Source organism: Telmatherina bonti (assembly GCF_933228915.1).
Source record: "Telmatherina bonti genome assembly, chromosome: 15".
NCBI lineage: Eukaryota > Metazoa > Chordata > Actinopteri > Atheriniformes > Telmatherinidae > Telmatherina > Telmatherina bonti.
In genome coordinates this window covers 14,679,447-14,699,748 of record NC_136613.1, presented here as the reverse complement: position 1 = coordinate 14,699,748, position 20,302 = coordinate 14,679,447, and the positions used below count along the sequence as shown (strand labels likewise).

Genomic DNA, 20,302 nt, shown 5'->3' with positions numbered 1-20,302 from the left:
AGTTTCTCCACCATCTGCACCCCCGTCACCCACCGTTTGGTCAGATCAGTACCACAGGTACGCAGGTTGAGAGTGCGTTTTACGACTATATAAGCTACATCCTAAACAATCACAACACACACAGCTTAACGCACACACACATTGATGCACAGCAATGAAGGCCACTTTGAATTTAACATCCATTTCGACACCAGACATGATCTCCATCAGGACAAACTAATCACAGCTGTAACATTTACTCATCTACCTCTTTTTGTACCTAGGATCTTTAAAAAAAAAATTAAGACTGCTGTAAAGTTTTTGGCAAAACCAGGAAGTGGAGTTAAGAATCAGTGTTGCATCAACACAGAAAAGGCATGATTTGGTCTGTTTTCTGACAGGAGTGCACTAGACTGATTCTCCTGATCAGCTTCAACTTAAAACACATCATGTAATAAAAACAGTGCACCCTCCTCTTTTCTTTGATCCACCAACAGCAAAGGTGGTGGTGGGGCAGCTCCTTAATCAGCAGGATGTGAAATAAAAATAAATATCAGTAAATCATTTAAGTTTTAAGAGGACTGCAGTGATGGAATTCCAAGAATTATACAAAATTTCAAGTCATGCATTTAAACAAAGTAAGACGACGTACCATGGCAAGAAGTTCTGGACGAAGGAAGGACTCTGATGAAAGGAACCTGCTGTAACACGCAGTTGTTCAGTAAAACAAAAACAAAAAAAAAAACCTCAGGATGATGAACGGGCATCATCTGGTCCATGACGTCACACAAGAACGACTGCAGGAAAGAAATCACAGTTTCACAGGAAGGAGGACCTACGCATCACAGAACAGGCGCAAAGTCTTCATCAAATAGTAGTCAGGTTTTCTACCCTCCGTCACCGACTCACACCGACACATTCATCTCTGTGGTTTCAGTGATTGGACTGTAATGGCACTACGCGAGCAGTTTGTGGCCTTGCAGAAACATGTTCAGGCGATGCAGACATCTCCAGGTGAATCTAAAGCCAAGGTAGTTCAGTCAAGACTCCAGTCCAGGCTCCAAACGCCCTCCAACAACAAGTCTCTGTCCTCCAGGTTGGCAGTGAACGTCAGGTTAGGGCTATGTGCATCTGGACTTTTCAGCTCTGTCCTGATATTTGAGTGCTACTCTGAGGGACCTGATAGGTCACATCCTCAGTGGGCGTGGTCTGTCCAGTGGCGTTCTTGGGCGTATCATATGCTGAATTCCCGGACCAGTCTTTTTGCGGGACCAGTGATCCAGCGTTTAGAAAGCTACATGGCGTGGCGTGCTGGCTCAGAGTGGAGTTGCCTGACAGGTGGCAACTCATGCCAACCACGATTGGAGTAGCGTACTCAGATCCAGAAGATGGCAGCGGCTCTGCATAGGCGTGGTACACGTCTGGCGAGATGGGAGCATCATACAAGTCTGGATCCGAGTACCCTGGTCCAGGTCTCTCGTCTGGTTTAAAGGTTGACCGTGCACCTAATGTTGTCACTCCACTCACCAGTGGCTGGGCATATTCTGGAAAGAAAGCATATTTAGCCATTTACTGTTTAAATAAATAACCGGTTGGTTTATAAACATCACATTTTTCATTCGTCCTAAAACCAATAAATCAAGCTAGCTGTGGTTACTTCCTCGTCCCTCGTCTTTAAAACAAGCTTGCAATGAAATAGTAGGGAAAAAAACATCTTACACAACAGCAAACTGAATGGACACATTTCCATTCAATGCTGAACATGAGAACCGTTGTTTTCAGTGTCCAAACAAACAGTGAAGTTCTTTGTAAAACTTGAAATGTGTATTTATCCACAGCTGTAAACAGGCCCTGACACGGTTTACACTTGTGTTTGAGGGGCAACATCAGTCCCCAGCTGTGATGGGAAATAATCCACTTTGACCAGAGAACACACAAAAGAAGGTTTATTTACTACATTTATTTATGAAATTAATCTATTTTACCTATTCAAAGTTTGTTGACATGAAAGGAAAAACTGTGGAAAACTTTAGAAAATTCAGACTTTTAAATCAGCTAGTTAAAGGTTTGACTGACGAAATGAGCAGTTACGGCCCTGAACTGCTGCATTTACTCTTAATTACATCGTTATTTCTTTTAAGATGCAAACTAATACTGCTGAAGAGTTCATGTCTTTGCCTCCCTGCTGAAATCCAATCTCCTTGTTTTCCTTTACATTTGATGCTCAGAGGTCCCGGTTGTTGTGTAGTCGACATGGACAGAGCGAGGTCTCTTGTTGTCTCAGCTGATAAGATCCTAAAACTAGTCTCAAGGTTCCTTCTGTTCCTGATCCAAGTATGACCTTCGACCCTTTGCTCACCTCTTCCACATACCCTGAGTTTGTTAGGTTTTCTGTTTACATGACAGAAAAATATCATCTCAGTGAATTTCTGCTCCTTTACACCCGTTATGTCACCGTCCATTTATCTCCAGCTGAGCTGAATCCAAACAATAATAATGGTTGCAGTTTATCTCACACATAACGGATGATATCACACTTGTAAAAGCAATCTGTGCCATCAGATGACTGCAGATCTGCACAACATGTGTGTCCTGTGGAGGCTTTCCCCTCCAACAGAGACTTTGGATTCACGCTCCTCCACTCATCAACAGTTAGTGGCAGTAATCTACAAATAAGTGGAGACTTTAAGAGAAAAGATGGCGCTACCTGAATACTTCATCATGGCCAGTAGAAGGGGGGGCTCTTGTGGTTAGAAAGTGACTTCTATTTTTGCAGATTTCCCTACAGTTTTGTTGCCCTAATCACAGGACAGTGTCCTCTCCATTTAACTAGCGATGCAGCCAGAGACCTGGATGATCATCCTTCAGCTGTAACGTTCATCAACAAACAGGAATGTACTACAGCTGCAGTCGTGTACAACCCGAAACAGACCTGAAAGGTTTACATTAAGGCTGAATGAGCAAAAGCAAATCTGCTTGAGTTGTAAGCAGATCTGCAGACAGTTTGAGCCTGATGCAGATAAGTAGCAAACCAGTCAAGTCTGTCAGCTCATAAAACCTGCTGCATGTTAACTAGAAGCTTTCCTGAAACATCCTTTCATCTTGCTATCATTAGGATGATGTCATAATTATACAGTCAGTACACATTAGACATTATGTTCTTCTAGGGCAGCATGGTGATGTCATGGAGGCTTTGTCCATCTATAATCAGAATTTAGAAGTACATAAACATCTGATTTAGATGTTTTATGTGCAATCATCACCTTTTGCATCTTTAAATCAAAGGGGTCGTGACGTCGTGCAACCTCAGCTGCAGCAGCGAGTTTAAAGGTGGGGAACTTGGAAGCCCACTGCTCCATATAACAGCAGCACGTACCTGCAGGTTCAGCATGCAGGCTCGGAACAGCGCCTCTCCCCGTTAGCTGGCTGACTTCACTCCTGCTGTACCGAACAGAATCCTCCGTCTCCACCATCTTAGAGGGCAGCAGCTGCTTCATGCTTTTCCACCAGTCTGCAGCAGATGGACAGTGTTTTGAGCGTAGCTGATTCAGGAGAGTCAAAAGCACATGCAGGCATGTCGAGCTATGCTGCAGCGTGATGACGTACCTGAGCGGTCCCAGTTAGGGAGATCATATGTTCCCTCTGAGCTCTTTTTCCTATAAGAGGAGGGAAATGAAGTCACAGACGTGCAATGTGGAGTTTTAGTAAGTGTAGGAATGACATGAGGGTTCGTACTTGTTTCTCCAGTGGAAAGCAAAAACCACAGTCAGCAACAGAACTGTCAGGACGATGACCAGCACGGGTACCAGGACTGCAGCTAAGGCCACATCTGAGACGAACAATATGACAATAAACAAACAACAAAGCAGAAGGATTTTTTGTTTCTTTGTTTCCTCTTCCTCTGATGTACCTTTGTCGGTGTGAGGAGGCATGGTGGTGTTTCGGATGTCTGGGATGTGTGTGGTTTGGCCAAGACGAGGTGGGCATTTTGTACCAGCAGGGGGAGGAGTATAATGGGAAGGGGGTAACATCCTTGGCCTCAGCTCTGTCCCTTACAAACAATAAATACATAAAAAATATGATCTTTGACATTTAAAAAAAAAAAAAAGTTATTTAGCTGCTAATAATAAACGTTGTTACCTGGAGGACGTTGGCAGCCAAGCAGCTCCAACTTCAGCGCCATCCTGTGGTGCCATGAGATGGGATTTATCCTCACAAACCGAGCCTCGATTGGAGGAATGAAGTTGTTCCTGACTTCATGCAGGTAGTTAGTGTTGCCTTGGAAAATCTACCAGAAAATGGGGACAAGTCCTCCTATCAGACCCACAAGTTTAAACCCAGCTGTAAGCATATAGTTAAAGCTGAGAGGGGGGGGGGGGCATTACTGAAACAATTCAGCTTGTAGACGAGTACACTATAAACCATAAGGCGATTATTCCCAGCTTGGCAAGCTAGTAATTACTTTCCTCCACACAAGCAGGAGAGCAGCTCCATCCATATCCATTCATTATTAATGCCCAAGTGTCCTGACTTGCCTACCACAGCACTTAACTCAAACCACTGACTGATCTCATTTCCTGCCATAAACATCTATTAGTCAATACCAGTTGCTATGGAAACAATCCAAGAAAGTGTCCCTGCAGCTTTCTGAAGTGACTTTTTATCCATTTGCACTCATTTAAAAAAAAAACAAAACAAAACAAAAGAAAGAACCTTGAAAGCAAATGACGTCACCGTGAGCGAGCTGGGATTATTGATTTTGTTACCTTGTCTTGTGTGGAAGATGCTTCCCTGTAGATGTGCCACTGTTTGCCATCATTGCTGTGCAGGACCCGGTACGCCGAAACATAATACTGGTACTCGCTCTGGGTAGAACCTGTGGTGATGATGCCTGGATGAATGAAAGGAAAACAAACATGATGAATGATGGCAGCCGACTCTATAGTAAACACGAGAGCTGCTGTCTGCATTAGCTCCACCATGTCTTCACTGTCTCGCCGGGTTACTGAGCTCCACATCTCCCTCTAGGAAACTATTTGTCTCGATCGGCCATTATAAAGCGGGTATTTGTGAATCCATCCCGCCTCTCGGTTTTCCTCCTCAAACTTAACTCAGGGCGATGCACATCCTTTTCACACTACACAAACATGAAATTTAATTAGCTTTAGCGGAAATATTGCACCTTCAGCAGAAGCAGAGACGGTATTTTATTACAAGATACTCTGAAATTGACAATAATTGATATTATGCTGAAGAAGAGCTTAAGGCACCATAACTATTATGAGTGGATGTAACTACAGTTCTATGAGAACAATTTCATGAAATTTGTGTGTATGTGCCAGTCAAACTTTATGCACAAACATTTTTTTCTGTAAATGATCTGTAAATAACTGCATTTGCAATTAAATTTTCCTTTTTTATATATTAAAAAAAGGCAGAATGCTAAACTAAGGCACTGTTTACACCACATTTCACAATTGTGTATTTGAAAAAAAGAAAAAAAAACATTTCCAAGCCATGTAGTGTGCATAACAGGCCTCTAGTGGGCAGTGAAACTTTGCAATGGCGCAGGTGTGTGCTGCGTCCTCATAACACCAGAAAACACAACACAACAGAAGCATTACGCTAGTTCTCTTCACTGACGGCATAAATGCTCTACTGCAAACAGGTTTGCTTCAACAGATTTTAATAGCTCGATTATACCTTATAAGCCACTGAGCGTCTGTGGCCTGCAGAGCAGCAAAAGCCTGCAGCATGTCTGTTAGGTTTCATCTTCATTAGCTTTGTCTGCTCATTTATCTGCTAATATGACACAAAATGCGTCTGACATCATCAGTTTAGCAGGAAGTTCATAAAATTTTGTTGTGGAATTACACCAAACGCTGCAGCACAGCTGCCAAAGCCCAGTTAAAGTTACTGACACAGCTGGGAGTGGTGGTGCTTTGATGGAAAAAAATGATGTGATCAGTTCATGTGGGGGTGTACCTGTGATTCTCTTCTCCCTCTTCAGATCCACCTGCAGCCACTGCCGCTTGTCGCTATGTGATGGCGCCCAGGGCAACCCCTCCTTTTTAAGCCGAGCCCCTGATGGCCCCCACACGCTGTTCTGGTCAGTGTGGACGCTCCAGTCCCACACAGATGAAGCGCTAAGCTGAGTGTCAGCAACTACACCAGACTCCAAACCTAATGTTCCATAGCAGCCTGCAAACACACACACACGTTTAAGAAGCTAAAGATTTGCAAAGCAAGACAAAAAAATTATCTCTATTTATAACCCAATGCAGATGTAGATAGGAAAAACTAAATAGCATCAATAGAAAGGAACTCACCGTTCGTTCTGAAGGTGAAGAGACTGTTTGACAAAGTTCCTCTAAAGCAAAACAAGAAAGAAGCCAAAAATGAATGAATGGAAGCAGAACAAGCGGGGCAGGCTGTGTGTGGTGTCTGAATCTCACCCAGTGGAAGTGACATTGTTAGCCAGTGTGCCTTCGTATTGGTGGATGCCTTTACTGCTGACCACGGTGATTCTCCCCCCTGCAGCGTTGGACACCACGCCTGCATGGACGGCTGCCACACACAGAGGAGACGACTGCAGGACAAACAGGAAAGGAGAAACAGACTTCTCTGAGAGACTGTGCTTGTGTTATATCCAGAAACCACGTGACGAACATGCAGAGCAGAGTGTCATGAGCCATTCCCTGACACGTCTTCTTTGCTCTCCTGCTTTAGGGGAATTTTCTTAAAATGAGAATATAAATAAAAAGAAACAAACCAGTAGTTAGTGGGTGGCAGTGGGTTGTGTTGCTAATGGTTGTAATTCTGTGGGAAGTATGAGACCACCTCCAAGAAAACACTGGAGAGGAAGGAGAAAACAACTGCAGTAGACATCAAACTAAAAACAAGTAAGTCACCTTTTTTACATTTTTGTGTGGTCTTTGTAATCTCTATTCTCCCTACAGTTCCTGACTCTTCTTTTAAAAAGAAAATAAGTTTTTTTTTTGCACATTAACTTTTTTTCAGATTTTAATCATTTAGATTATTCAAGTCAAATAAATACAACCCAAAAACATCTATGGAAAACTTGGCAATTGTTGGTCCATTGGATTTATTTTATTTATTACAAACAAAAAAATAATACAAATTGATCAACGGAAACTTAGTTTTATTTTCATTTAATAATAAATTGGTATCTCCAAATGTAATACATTTTGGCTTAATAAATACTGTTTTAGTATCATTCAAATAAAGTATAAGTAACTTAGTTCCCAGTATTGAACCTTGTGGAACACCACAAGTTACTTTTCTAAAATATGACACAGTATTATCACATTTTACAAACTGAAAACTGTTATTTAAATAACTTCTTATCCAATTTATTTTTGGCATTATGCTTAAATGCTCCAATTTCTGCAGAGGTAAAAAAAATTATTCATTGTATCAAAAGCTTTACATTAATCAACACCTAAAGCGTGTCTTTTTTTTTTTTTCTTTTTTTTTTTTTAATCTATAGCTGTGGCTGTTTTCCACAAGTTCCATAACTGCTAAGGATGTTGTGTGTGATAGCGCTGTACCGACATTGTGACGTTATGTGTCATAACAGAGTATAGGCAAAAATGAAAGTGAAGGTGAAGACAGTGGTGAGACTGGCGATGCAGCAGGGATTTGGAGACAGTGGTCCTGAAGCAAAGACAGGAAGCAGAACTGGAGAAAACAGATATTGAAATGTTGATGTTCTCTTTAGGAGTTACGGAGTTAAGGATGGACAAGGAATGAGTACATGTGGGACAGAACTTGTTGAGGAGACAAAGTCAGAGAAGTGAGATTAAAATGCTTTGGGTGACGACAGAGGAGAGAGATAAACAATATATCAGTAGAAGGATGCTGAGGTTGGAACCACCAGCCAGGAGGTCTAGAGGAAGACCAAAGAGAAAATTTATGGATGTGGTGAGACAGGACATGAAGTGAGGAGGAAGTAGAGGACAGCGTTAGGCTGAGGCAGATGATTCACTGTGGTGACCCAGAAAGGGAACAGAAAAGGAAAAGAGAATGAAGATAAAAGACTAATTTGTTTAATTCAAAATACCCATTTACAACCCATTTATTCGGCCAAATTCCAAACTATGTTCAACTTCTAAAAGCAAGAAGTGTGAAATACATCACATTAACTATTAAAAGCACCATTTGAGCAAGAAGTTTAAAAGTTCTAGTTGTTTTTTTCCCCTTACTTTTTCCATTTAAAGTTTTGTTTTTGGCTCAAGTGTCCTTTGTCAAAGCACAGGAAAGCAGGCGAGGAGAGGAGGACAACACGCAGCACAGGGCCAGAGGCCACGGTTCAAATGTGCCAACTGTGACACAGCCACAATAACAAATATGGAAAAATCTGTACAAATCTAAAAGTCGAGCCTTGTTACAGCCCACGATTGGCAACAAAACCAGCCTTCTTATTCCAAACTACTTCAGTCATATGAATAAATGAGATCCTGCTACAGAGAAAAACACTAAGTTGTCAAAAACAGCTTTGAGAACAAAAAAGGAGACATTTTTCTGCCATACATAAAGACTTTTCAGCATATGATTACATTTTTCTGCCTTTTTTTTTTTTTGTTTGCTCGTTTTTTTCCCCACAAGAAATGTGACGGTTGCCATGACATCAAACTAGAGCTGTTTTTCAGTTTATTTAACTGGAATAAATTGGCTCCTTCTGAAACTACCAAATACCATGTACTACTAGTAAGTTTGCCTGTTAATCTGGACTAGACTGGTTTTACTTTTTTGGAAGAAAAAAAAAAGGAGGACTTCCTCAGTAATGGAATGCCGAAGAAATCCATGTTTAGAGGGCACAGGGTTATATCTGTACGGTTTACGGCTATATTCTGTCATAAACTGACTGATTCATAATCATCCTGAACCATTCAAAGATCTGCACACATCAGGAACTGTAAAAGTTGATATTTATGACAGGAAGAGCTCTGTTCCTGAAGTTCCTAAAACCACTATCCTTCCTGTGATGGAAAATCTGCCAGTAGGTAGTGATCTTCATCAATTCAATTTATCTGAAGGGGGGGGGGGGTCGGGGCGGCGGTGCAGTTTTACAGTAAGATCGTTTCAACCTTCACACAGCAGATAAAGGCTGATGAGTCAGGATGATGTCACTCCTCTGTACAGAGGATACTGTGAACCTCTGCTGGGAATGACTCACTGCCGGACGCATTCCTGTCCAAACCTGCTGCCATGTCGCTGAAAAGCTGACAAAAAACCAATTCCACTCAGGCGTCAAACTGCTTTTCCGACGAGCAGCTGCTCGAGTGACGTGAAATTGTATCACCAGAAAAAGACCCACGCTGGAATTCACAGCTGAAAACACTGTGGGAACTCTGGCGACCCCTGGAATGATGGGGGGGGGACGTGTTCTGATTGGCGCGCACCATCCCAGCAGTCGCAGGCCGCCACCAGTGATCAACGCTGTGACTCTTTAAACTTCCCAAAAAACACACACCACATCCTGAAGAGAGCAGTACCAAACCACTAACACAAAGTGCTGATCCAAACCACAGCAGGCTACCTCCAACAGAGGAAACCACTCACTCACACACACACGCACGCACGCACGCACGCACGCACGCACGCACACACACACACACACACACACACACACACACACACACACACACACACACACACACACACACACACCTGATAAGTAGGATGTGGAATTGAAAAAAGGCAGAGCAGAGTGTGTGATACTAAGACTTAGAGTAAATGAAATAAATAAAGGATTATGATCTGGGTGGGGCGACTGATGCCGATCAAATCATGCGTCTGCAGTCACCACTCTGGAGGCGCGCGCGCGCACACACACACACACACACACACACACACACACACTCCAAAAGACAAACATGAATAAACCGCCTGTGCACACGAAGGTTTTCTCCAACTTCTCAAACACACTTATTCTTTTTCCAGCATTTTGCCTCCCAAGAAATAAAAAAAAAAAACAAAAAAAAAAAACACACACACACACACTCGACACACAGCTCTGCTCACCCTGTTGCAGCTGGACTGGATTACAGGGTTATTATATTCAGCCAAACTATTATCTCACCTCCCTTTCACCCACTGACCCTGCCCCTCCTCTGTTCCTGTGGGGCGCCTCACTCCCCAAAGCACACCCCCACGCTCCTCCCTGTCCTCCCATCTGCCAGCAACAGCACTCCCTCCCCTTCCTTCTACAAGAATCCTCCGGCTCTGAACACGAGGTCACCAGCGACAGACTCGGCGCCCGTGACCTCCCGCACGGCAGGGGTGCTGCGAGATCACGGGTCCAGGACATGAGCACAGTACGGATGGGGGCCCGTTTGGCTCGGAAGTCAATGGTCAGAAAGAAAAAAAAAAAAAAACAGATAAAGAAAACATGAGTAAGCAAACGATGATAATGATGAGGTTTGTGTGGGGTTGAAAACGGTGACTCACATGGGAGTGTAACACAGAGGACTGAGACCACTACTCACCTCTCTATATCCATTAGGCATCGTTCCAGAAATCTCCTCTGTTGATGTCAAGCAGCCTGCAGGACAGTATTTACTAAAAAAAAAGACACACGCACGCACGCACGCACGCACACACACACACACACACATATACACAGTGATTCTCTTGACAGTCTGATTAATGTCTAAATGTTGACAAAAAGCAAACATGCTTTACCTAAACTCTGCCTCAGGAAAGTCACTTCCCTTGTCCTGGCAGGTGATTAGATCTGCAGAAGCAAACAAATGTTAGAAACGGTTTTTCAGCACCTTTCTGAACCGCTGCTCAAAAACCAATGAAATAAATAATAATTTTAAAAAAAAAATAGAAATCATGATCCTTAAAAACACTGTATCTTTGTTCAAGCTTGATGTCGCAGAAACACAAACTGGCGCAGATTGCCATTTATTAAATACACAGGTATAATGAATATTTTAGCAGGATTGATGACATTTTAATCCGGTTTTGAACACACTGGTGGACGAACCGTGCCTGACGACATTATTGTGAAGCTTTATTTCGGTGTCGTGACTGTACGAGTCGTTCCAAGTCAACTCTGAACACATCAAAGACACACAGCTCTAAACTATGGACTTGTGGGGGTGTGTTTGGTGATGACATGAGAGCTTTAGTGATGACACACACACACCACTCGTGTCTCAGTGGATGACGCCGGCTGTGGGGAATCTATGTAAACCTTGTGGCAACGGTCAGTCTCTTTGAGTCTAGACCACATTCGCATTCACAAAAACATTTTTCTAGAAACCCAACCAGTGAGTCAAACTGATAAACACCCCCAAAACCACCTCGCGTTACCGTGGTTACCGAGTGACTTTGTTGTGCAAACTGTCCACCTACACCCACCTGTGTGATCAGACACATGACAAGAAAGCGCATACACCGACTTTGTGGTGGGAAAAGTGGTTGGGAGCGATGACGACCCCCGTTTGCCTCCCTGTGTGAAGCGGTCGCACCGACACGACGGCCAGATCTAAATTATTACCCTGCTGCGCACACGTCATTCCCTTCCTTCTCTCCTCCCTTCACTTAAAAGTCTTCCTCTGTCCCTACATGTTCCCCATGATGAAGCAAGCTCTCCAACAGGTCCCAGTCAAGTTAGTTATATAACTAGTATATAACACAAGTGACAATCTGCTTTTTCTAAAGACAACATCTCAATCACTCAACAGATTGATTTAAAAGAATATGTTTTAAAAGATTAATAAGAATAAGAATTTTTAATGCCACTGTAGAAGTTATCAATCCTCATTCTGCAAATGTGAGTGAATAACAAGTTCATCAATAAAATGCTTTATGAAAAGCAGTGGGCGGAGTCTAATCAGGCTATTGGATTCGACCAATCAGAGCAGACTAGACTATCAATGCACAGAAGAAGGCTCCCCATTGAATGTCTATAAAATCTAAGATATGTAATCCATCTGCAAATCCATCACCATTCCTGTCAGAGCAGATGACACATTTGTCTAAGAATGCTTTGCTTTTGTTTCATCAGAGGGAAGGAAAAAAACCTGAACTGTGTTTCCTCTGCAGAAAGTTTCCCCATACAGTAGGAACCTTTAGAGAGCTTTAATTAGAAATAAAAAAATATTTGATTCCTAAGATTTTTTTTTATCCTTGTTTTGCCCTAGGATGTACAGAACTTTATAGAAAATAAATGCAGGAATGACTTATCCTTGCTTCGTGGAATTTGAGGAACATTTACCTGGTCAAGTAGCTGCACTCTTTACTGCAGCAAGCTGCAACAACAAGTTCCCCTTTCAGTCCAGCATTTGAGGCAACGGGAACTCACTCTGCAACTGCAGTTGATCCCTTTTTCAGCATTAACTCAGCGACTTTCTGTTGAACATATCCTGTTTCTTATTTTTGAGTCATCACTAATCAGTCCAGCAGTTTGTAACGTCAAATGCAAATCTGGCAATGGCTTCATATGCACTGATGTTTCCATTTCTTTCAACAGAATGCCGATGGTTGACGCTCTGAAGTAACTGCTTGAATCCTTAAAATAAATACCAACCTTTTGATTCAGCAGATGTTTTGTTTGTTTTTTTTTTTAAATTGAAATTGATACATTTCCCACTCCTCCCACAGTGCTACCAGACAGATTTTCACCTGTGGATGCAACATGTCACTGAAGCAAGAAGAGATGAGGATATCTCCAGTTTCTGAAATACTCAGATCAAATTATTTTATACTTATTTACCAGTTGATTGCTCTCTCATGGAGCGTGACGACCGCTCCACACACACACACACGCACACACACAGTGAAGTTCTGGGTTCCACACTGCAGCAACAACATTGGAGTTGAGATGCACCATATGATACTTTTTCCGCTGCTTAGTGTAATGGTAAGCAACGTTTAAGCCTCCGTGCATCTCAGAGTGATCATTAGTGTCTGTCTTTTAACGCCTAAGCTAGTTTCACCTACTAACAGCAAGGAGCACCGTACGGTAAAAGTTTAGACCTTCTGAGTTTCACATCTGATGAAAGCAGGATTTAGTTACATTCAGCAGCGGAGATGGAAGAAACGTCTTCAACCCCTATTCACACATCTGCAGTTGCAAACTCTCTGTGCTCAGCAACATCTGTGCTCTCATTTAGAGAAGGATTATAATCATTTGAAACGACGCCTACAGTCATGATCGGCCTGCACGGCGTAGCTGGAATTCCAGATATGTAGCTGATCAAAATACTGCATTCACAGCAGTGCAGCTCCTTATCGCTGCTGTGCGTTTAAACGCCTCATCGGTGGTAAGTAAACACATCCTATTTTTCCTGCAGCACAGCTGCCACATAACTGCAGACACATTCATCACATCTTTAACCCATTCTGAGTTCCCTTCTTATGAATGAATAACTGGAAAAGTTGGCAATTTGAACAAAAATATTAAAGAAAATAAAGAATATAACATTGATGCACAACGGAATACACACACACACACATATATATATATATACATATTTCTACATATATATACATATATATATATATATATATACATATATCTACATACATATATATATATATATATATATATATATACATATATCTACATATATATATATATATATATATACATATATCTACATACATATATATATATATATATCTACATACATATATCTACATACATATATATATATATATATATCTACATACATATATCTACATACATATATATATATATATATATCTACATACATATATATATATATATATATATCTACATACATATATCTACATACATATATATATATATATATCTACATACATATATCTACATACATATATATATATATATATATATATATCTACATACATATATCTACATACATATATATATATATATATATCTACATACATATATCTACATATATATATATATATATCTACATACATATATCTACATACATATATATATATATATATCTACATACATATATCTACATACATACATACATATATATCTACATACATATATCTACATACATACATATATATATATATATATATGTATATGTATATATATATATATATATATATATATACATATATACATATATATATATATATATATATATATGTATATGTATATATATATATGTATATATGTATATATATATATGTATATATATATATATATATGTATATATATATATATATATGTATATATGTATATATATATATATATATATATATATGTATATATGTATATATATATATATATATGTATATATATATATACACATTTGTGGGGTTTTTTTTTTTTTGTTTTTTTGTTTTTTTTTTTAATAAAATCCATATTATCAAGCCTTGCATTATTTTTTGCAGATTAAAAAATTTTAAATTCACGCACTGAACACAGCATTAAAGCTAAAATTGCCGCCAGAGGGAACAACTTCAGTACAACCTTTAGAAGCACACATGCGTCAGAGTAAAACTATAATCAGCAACTTCTACATCCTCAGGTAAGACTGATAAAAAAAAACACAAAGCAGACTCCAGTCACACGTTGATGCATTTGCTCGAGCATGTATCCCTGCTCCTACACACCTGGCTTCCATCAAATGGATCCAACAGCCAATGACGTTCTGAACAATGACTGATTCATTTGAGTCAGGTATGTTGGAGCCGGGATGCATGGAAAACCTGCAGGACTGGCCCCTCGAGGACCAGAGCTGGACACCCCTGTGCTAGAGGAACCCATCTACATAAACAACAACAAAAAAAAGCCAAGCGGTGGATTGAAATAACCGCATCATCACAATCCATGTTGCTAATGAGGGAACTGAAAAGTGCTGCGGAGTAGGTTGGATTCAGGGTTTTAATCAAGACAATGGACATTAAAATTCTTCTTGGTACAATGATAATTGAATTCTCATGACATGATAATGGAATTGTCTATTCTTAGCCAACATAATGCCGTAATCCTCTCAATCAGAATCAATGTTCATAATAAACCAAACAGTTTTTATTCCAACCAGCATGTTAAAGATCTGCAGAATTATGTAATTACTTCAGAACCACTGAAACAGTAAGAAAGACTTGGAGGAAACTAACAGTTAGATCTCAGTTTCTGAGGAAACTTCTTCGCCTCAGGGCTGAAACAGAAAAGTTACCGCAATCTTGACTGTGGTGTCTTTAATTAAACGACAGCTCCTGCAGGCCGAGGCCGACACACAGGTGCTGAACAGAGAGACATGAGCCGAGAGTGTGTATACCTGCATGTTCAGTGGTGGAATAGGACAGGTAGAATCCACGCCCGCTGTGATGCATCCCACTCATGAACTGCACGGTGACTTGGCTGCCCGAGGACTCTATCGGCTCATTAACCTTCAGATCCAAGCTGCAGTACTTCACTGTTAGACCACACAGAAAAGGACACAAGACAAAGAAAGTTCGGTTATAAATAGGAATCTATGGACAGATGCAATGTTTCATTATCTTGATACAAATATGCTATAAAATAGAGTTACAACTTGCTAAATTTACTACTATTTTCAATATTTACAAGAGCAACACCCAGCAATAAGCTATTCCTCATGTGTGACAGCTCCTCACAGGACTTCAGGCTGCCACCATGCATCCAACAACACAAAATACCTAAATTCACAAAGAACGGAGAGGAAAATTCTTCCTTCAAGGGCCTGATTCTGAACAATTGTTGGCTTAACTTCACTTCAGAGGTCAACCTCAATTCTCCAAACTGCGAGCACTCCGACTGCCATATGTGACAGGTAAGACTGAATACTTTGACATACTTCATTCAACCTGGCACAGAAACAAATTAACAAAAACAAAAAAACAACTAAATGAATTATGACCAGTTGTTTTAGAGTCATGTCCTGGTCAAACCTCCAGATCTGTTGAATTAAAAATGAAACAAAAAAAAAAAAAAAAGCCAACAAGAAGAACTTAAATCCCAGTATGATGAGGTAGAGACCGATCTCCATCACATCGAGCAAAGGTAGTTATCGTGGTTGAAATATTGTCCCAAAGCATTTCATTTGTAACATTTCTAAACTCTTAAAGACGTGTCATGTAACTTTCCAACTTTAAAACTGCATGTTCTCGGCCTGTTTGATGGCATAGTAACATTTATTATGTGCATATCTGGAACTGTCAATGCTCAACGCCACCCCGAACCAAAAAACCGCTCTATTCAATTTCTTCTTCTGGGGAATCAAGTGATTTTACAGCTGAGTTTAGCTACACGCACTACCCCAGTTATCCCCAACCCTGATCCTCAAGGACCGGTGTCCTGCAGTTTTTCTAAGTGTTCCTGCTGGAACACACCTGACTTACACTCAGACAAGCTCTGCACATGTCTGCTAAATACACACTGATCTGAATTAGATGTGTTGCAGTGGGGACACTTGAAAAACCTGCTGAACACCGGTCCTCGAGGACCAAGATCGGGGATCGCTGCTCTACACCACATGCTAGCCATTCTGAGCGTGCTTTGTAGCAGATTCAGCAAAGAAACGCATGAAGACATTTTCGAAAGAAGAGAGAAAAAAGAAGAAATTAAAGAACAGACCAACAGATAAGACCCAAGTTACGACATCTTTTTCGAGCTAGAGAGAGCTACAGTAGCGGTAAGATTCAAGACGGATGCTGAATTAGCCGTCAATAGGGAGCATGTCAAGTTCTGTAGAGCATCTTCAACACCATTCTGTGACCCAAAAACACCACCATCCTGCAGGAGACTACGCAACCATTGTTGCAATACTTTCCTTTACAGAGGGATTTCTAACTGGTGGTGGATGTGCACATGAGCCGCTGTTTGCAACACAGATTCATATATATTTGAATTCAAGTCAGTAATGTTTTCCTTAGGAACAATTTTTGCACTTAGCTGCTTAAATGTAGTAATAAAGTTTTACAAATGGTTATTTGGCAGTTACTTTGGATAATAGCCTTGGTTATATTATAAAATATCAAGTCAATGTAAATGTGTTTTAGTGTTCACATGAACTGGTCAGATCATTTCACTACCTGTTGTTTAGAAGCTGCAGCAGAAAGGAGAATTCTGCCGCTTTAAACTTTAGCGAAAAGAAAACAAAATGCTCTTTTTGCAAAAATGATGCCACCAAAATTCTGGCTCAAAAACATCTCAAGCTGAGTGTGTTATTTGCTTGCTGCGCTCACCGATCTCGCTCCTCCCCGGTCCAATGCCGTTGTAAAAGCGGAGGTAGTTGACCTGGCAGTCGCTGCCTTCTATGTCCAGTAAAGCAAATCGAAAGTGGATCCTCTTCCCACAGGGAACACTGATCTCCCACTCACACACTGTGTTGTTGGGGTACGTTCTTGGATACCCCAGAGAGGACAGGGTTCCACTGCTGGGACCAAGTACGCTGGGGCCACAACCATCACCTGCAAGGTGACAAAAATACAGTTTGAGAAAACATGACATGCATCACCAGAGGCGAAAAAATGCAAGCAAAAGTTGTATTAAGTGTCTGATACTCCTGACCGCCTACAACCCAACAGCAGAGTATCACAGCTGTTGCTCTTAAAGGTTGGAACAACTTTCATCAAATCCTGCTTCTTTATTCTCTAAAGCTAGCCTTGGTGATTTTGGAAAAACATAGAAAGTACACAGAATAAAAGGACGTAGAATCACAGCAAGTAGGAATAAATACCTCATTAGCCTCAACAGTAAAAACACGTTATTTTATTAAAGTTATATGCCAGTAGAAAGAGCTTTCAATGATACATTTCTCTGCCACTGAACTGATTTTATTAGGCGCTGCACCTTTATGTGAGTTTAGAGCAGATCATCCAAGCTGATCTGAATCTGTCAAACAGCACGTTATGTAGCATATCTCCCTGGCAAACCTGGCAACCGCATCCATTTCCGCTCTTACTGTACATATTCAACAGTTCAGTAATTCAGCAAGTTATGTAATGTCTTTATTTGTTTTCTGTTCATGTTTGCAGGTCACTACAAAAGCAAAGTCTGTACTGCTGTATTCACTGCATGGGCCTTTCCTTCTTTTCCAGGTGACAAAAGCACAATTTGGACCCCTGTAGTGATTCAGTCACATATTGGGTACTTAACTAAATATCAGACCCATTCTGCAGATTCACACAGGAGTTGCAGCTTTACTTAATCAAATGTGAACATAAACCGACATATCTTTGAGTTTCAAGCTGATGGTCCAATCTAACTCAATATATATTTTTTTACAACAGTTTCATTGGTTTTCAACATTTTCTGAAACTTTCCTTGTAAGCTGTAAGCTTCCTGGCCAAATAACTAATAAACTGGGCAGTACAATGTCCACTTCAAGGTTAAAACCTAAAAAACTTTAACTATCAGCTACCTGCTTTTACTTTTTCTCGATCAGCCAATATAATTAGAAAGCTGTCACACATATATGTCATAAATGCATTCAGAGTTTTTGTATGAGATGAACTCTGATCATAGTTGAGACACTGTTGATGCTGTGGACTCATGGCTCTCAGTTAACACTCCACAGTCACGCTTCATGGTGCTCAGTGGATGTTCTGTGTGCCTGCAGTTATGCAAGAGCCCCTCACTGGACATTATCCAGATGAATGGGACAAAAACAAAACCACCTCCCTCACAATGACTCACAAGTGTTGTTCTTCAACTGCATATTAGTCCAGTGGGGGCTCACATTACCCCACTGAAATACATTCTACTGCTGAAAAACACACTAAAACACACAAAAGTTCAACTACAAATGATCCACAAACTTTTATCACGGGAAATCATACATAACTTGTCAAATTTAAAGATATAAACTCAGCCCACGTGTTTACATCTGTACCCCCACCCCCAACCTATGACCACCTGAGTTTTATGGCAGACTCTGAAAGCTAGCTGCTTATTATGCTACAATACTAGCTACTGTATTATAATGTGCGTTTTTGGGTCATTTTATGTGAACTAAACTGTCTAAAATGAACAGGGCTTGTCATAAATGTGGTTTTGGTTTCATGGTGAAATTAGAGAAACCTGGCAACAAGCCTCTTCAATGAGCTGTCCATTTGGACACAAATCTGAGCAGCCATAAAGACCGTTTAAATGTAATTAGGAGACATGAGTAACAAACAAACTGGGTACTTTTAACATGAATTAAAAACTTAGAGCCATAGGTTAATTTCGCATACATTAAATCTGCCAAACAACAGCTATTCTATCCAATGGGCACTTAGGGCCCATGTAGCAAACACCAGCAGTTTGGACATGAAACAAAATGTACATAAATAGTTACACCACAGTGTCCAGTGTATTCCTATTGGTACCACTAAGAGAGTTAGAAATGTCATTTCACAGAGCATCATTCACAATTTTCACAATGTTATAGTGGGGAAGGGGCCCCCAGGAACACTGTGGGCCCAGGGGCCTGTGCACTTTTAATCCGGCCTTGATTCTTTCGGAGGCTCAGTGTAAAGAACCGGTTTGGCTTTCTTTGAAGCGTCTTTTACCTACAACACCATGACGGGCGTAAACCGTGAATAAAGGCGGGTTAAAGTTGCTCCAACAGCAACCATACACTTCACTGTCTCATAAAGCGTCTAAACGTGTGTGTTTACACTTTAAAACAGCATGGCTGCGTTTCAGTGTGGTCCCACCGGGCTCACCCCTTTTTCCCAGTTGTCACCGCAGCTGTGTGGCACAAACCTTTCTGAGCTCGACAGCCTTCCGCGGTGAGAATGATGAGAATCGACAGGACGAGAACCCCGTTCCCTGTCGGTCCTCTGCCCACCATTACCGCTCTGCCCATAGCAGCCTACAGTCTGAATGCATAATGCTCGCTTCTGGGCCGGCGGCACCGCTTCAACCTGGTCCGGGGAAAACAAACAGGAAAAACCAAATCTTTAATTCCTCAAATGCGAATTAGTGCGTGGCTTGCCCTTGAGAGGTCTTTTTTTTTTTTTTTCTTCTTGTCGATTAACGATCTAGTCCAGTGGTTTGCGACACACTCACTAGAGGAGGTTACTGCTCCGGTCCACACACAGCCAATCTGTGGAGCTACTTCCTCCACCGAGGCTCCTCCTCCAGATCTGGAACTGTGATTCCCAGTCCCCAAAGTGGTCTCTGATGAGCCAAGATTTACCAGTAAGAAACCCCCCTCAAACCAGCACCTGCTAGATCTCATGAAAAACAAACCAGAGATCCCACTGATTGATTATGTCTCTTCATCTGATAAGTTTATGCCATTTTTTTATGGACACACTGTAAAAAAAATAAATAATATTGACATCTGGATGTCAGGAAACTGTGGAAATGTTTGCA

At 40.9% G+C, this 20,302-nt stretch overlaps 1 protein-coding gene across 1 annotated transcript; it reads right to left on the bottom strand.

Annotated features, from left to right (window-relative positions):
* Window positions 1-95: 95 nt before the first annotated feature.
* On the bottom strand, window positions 96-19,943 carry dcbld2 (discoidin, CUB and LCCL domain containing 2). Its single transcript, XM_079254917.1, has 15 exons — window positions 19,688-19,943; window positions 17,182-17,406; window positions 15,252-15,389; window positions 10,687-10,738; window positions 10,491-10,563; window positions 6,435-6,568; window positions 6,309-6,349; window positions 5,965-6,180; window positions 4,746-4,870; window positions 4,120-4,267; window positions 3,890-4,030; window positions 3,715-3,808; window positions 3,586-3,635; window positions 3,356-3,490; window positions 96-1,523 (listed from the first exon to the last, which is right to left on the bottom strand). Exons 1-15 carry the CDS (start codon window positions 19,788-19,790, stop codon window positions 1,120-1,122), a joined length of 2,079 nt encoding a protein of 692 aa, XP_079111043.1. The 5' UTR covers window positions 19,791-19,943; the 3' UTR covers window positions 96-1,119.
* Window positions 19,944-20,302: the final 359 nt, after the last annotated feature.

Coding starts and splice junctions, on each gene's coding strand:
- dcbld2 (XM_079254917.1), bottom strand. CDS start 19,790: ATGGGCAGAGCGGTAATGGTGGGCAGAGGACCGACAGGGAACGGGGTT. Junction 10,739..15,251: donor TTCCACCACTGAACATGCAG/GTATACACACTC, acceptor TTGCTTCTGCAG/ATCTAATCACCTGCCAGGAC. Junction 6,350..6,434: donor AACAATGTCACTTCCACTGG/GTGAGATTCAGA, acceptor GTTTTGCTTTAG/AGGAACTTTGTCAAACAGTC.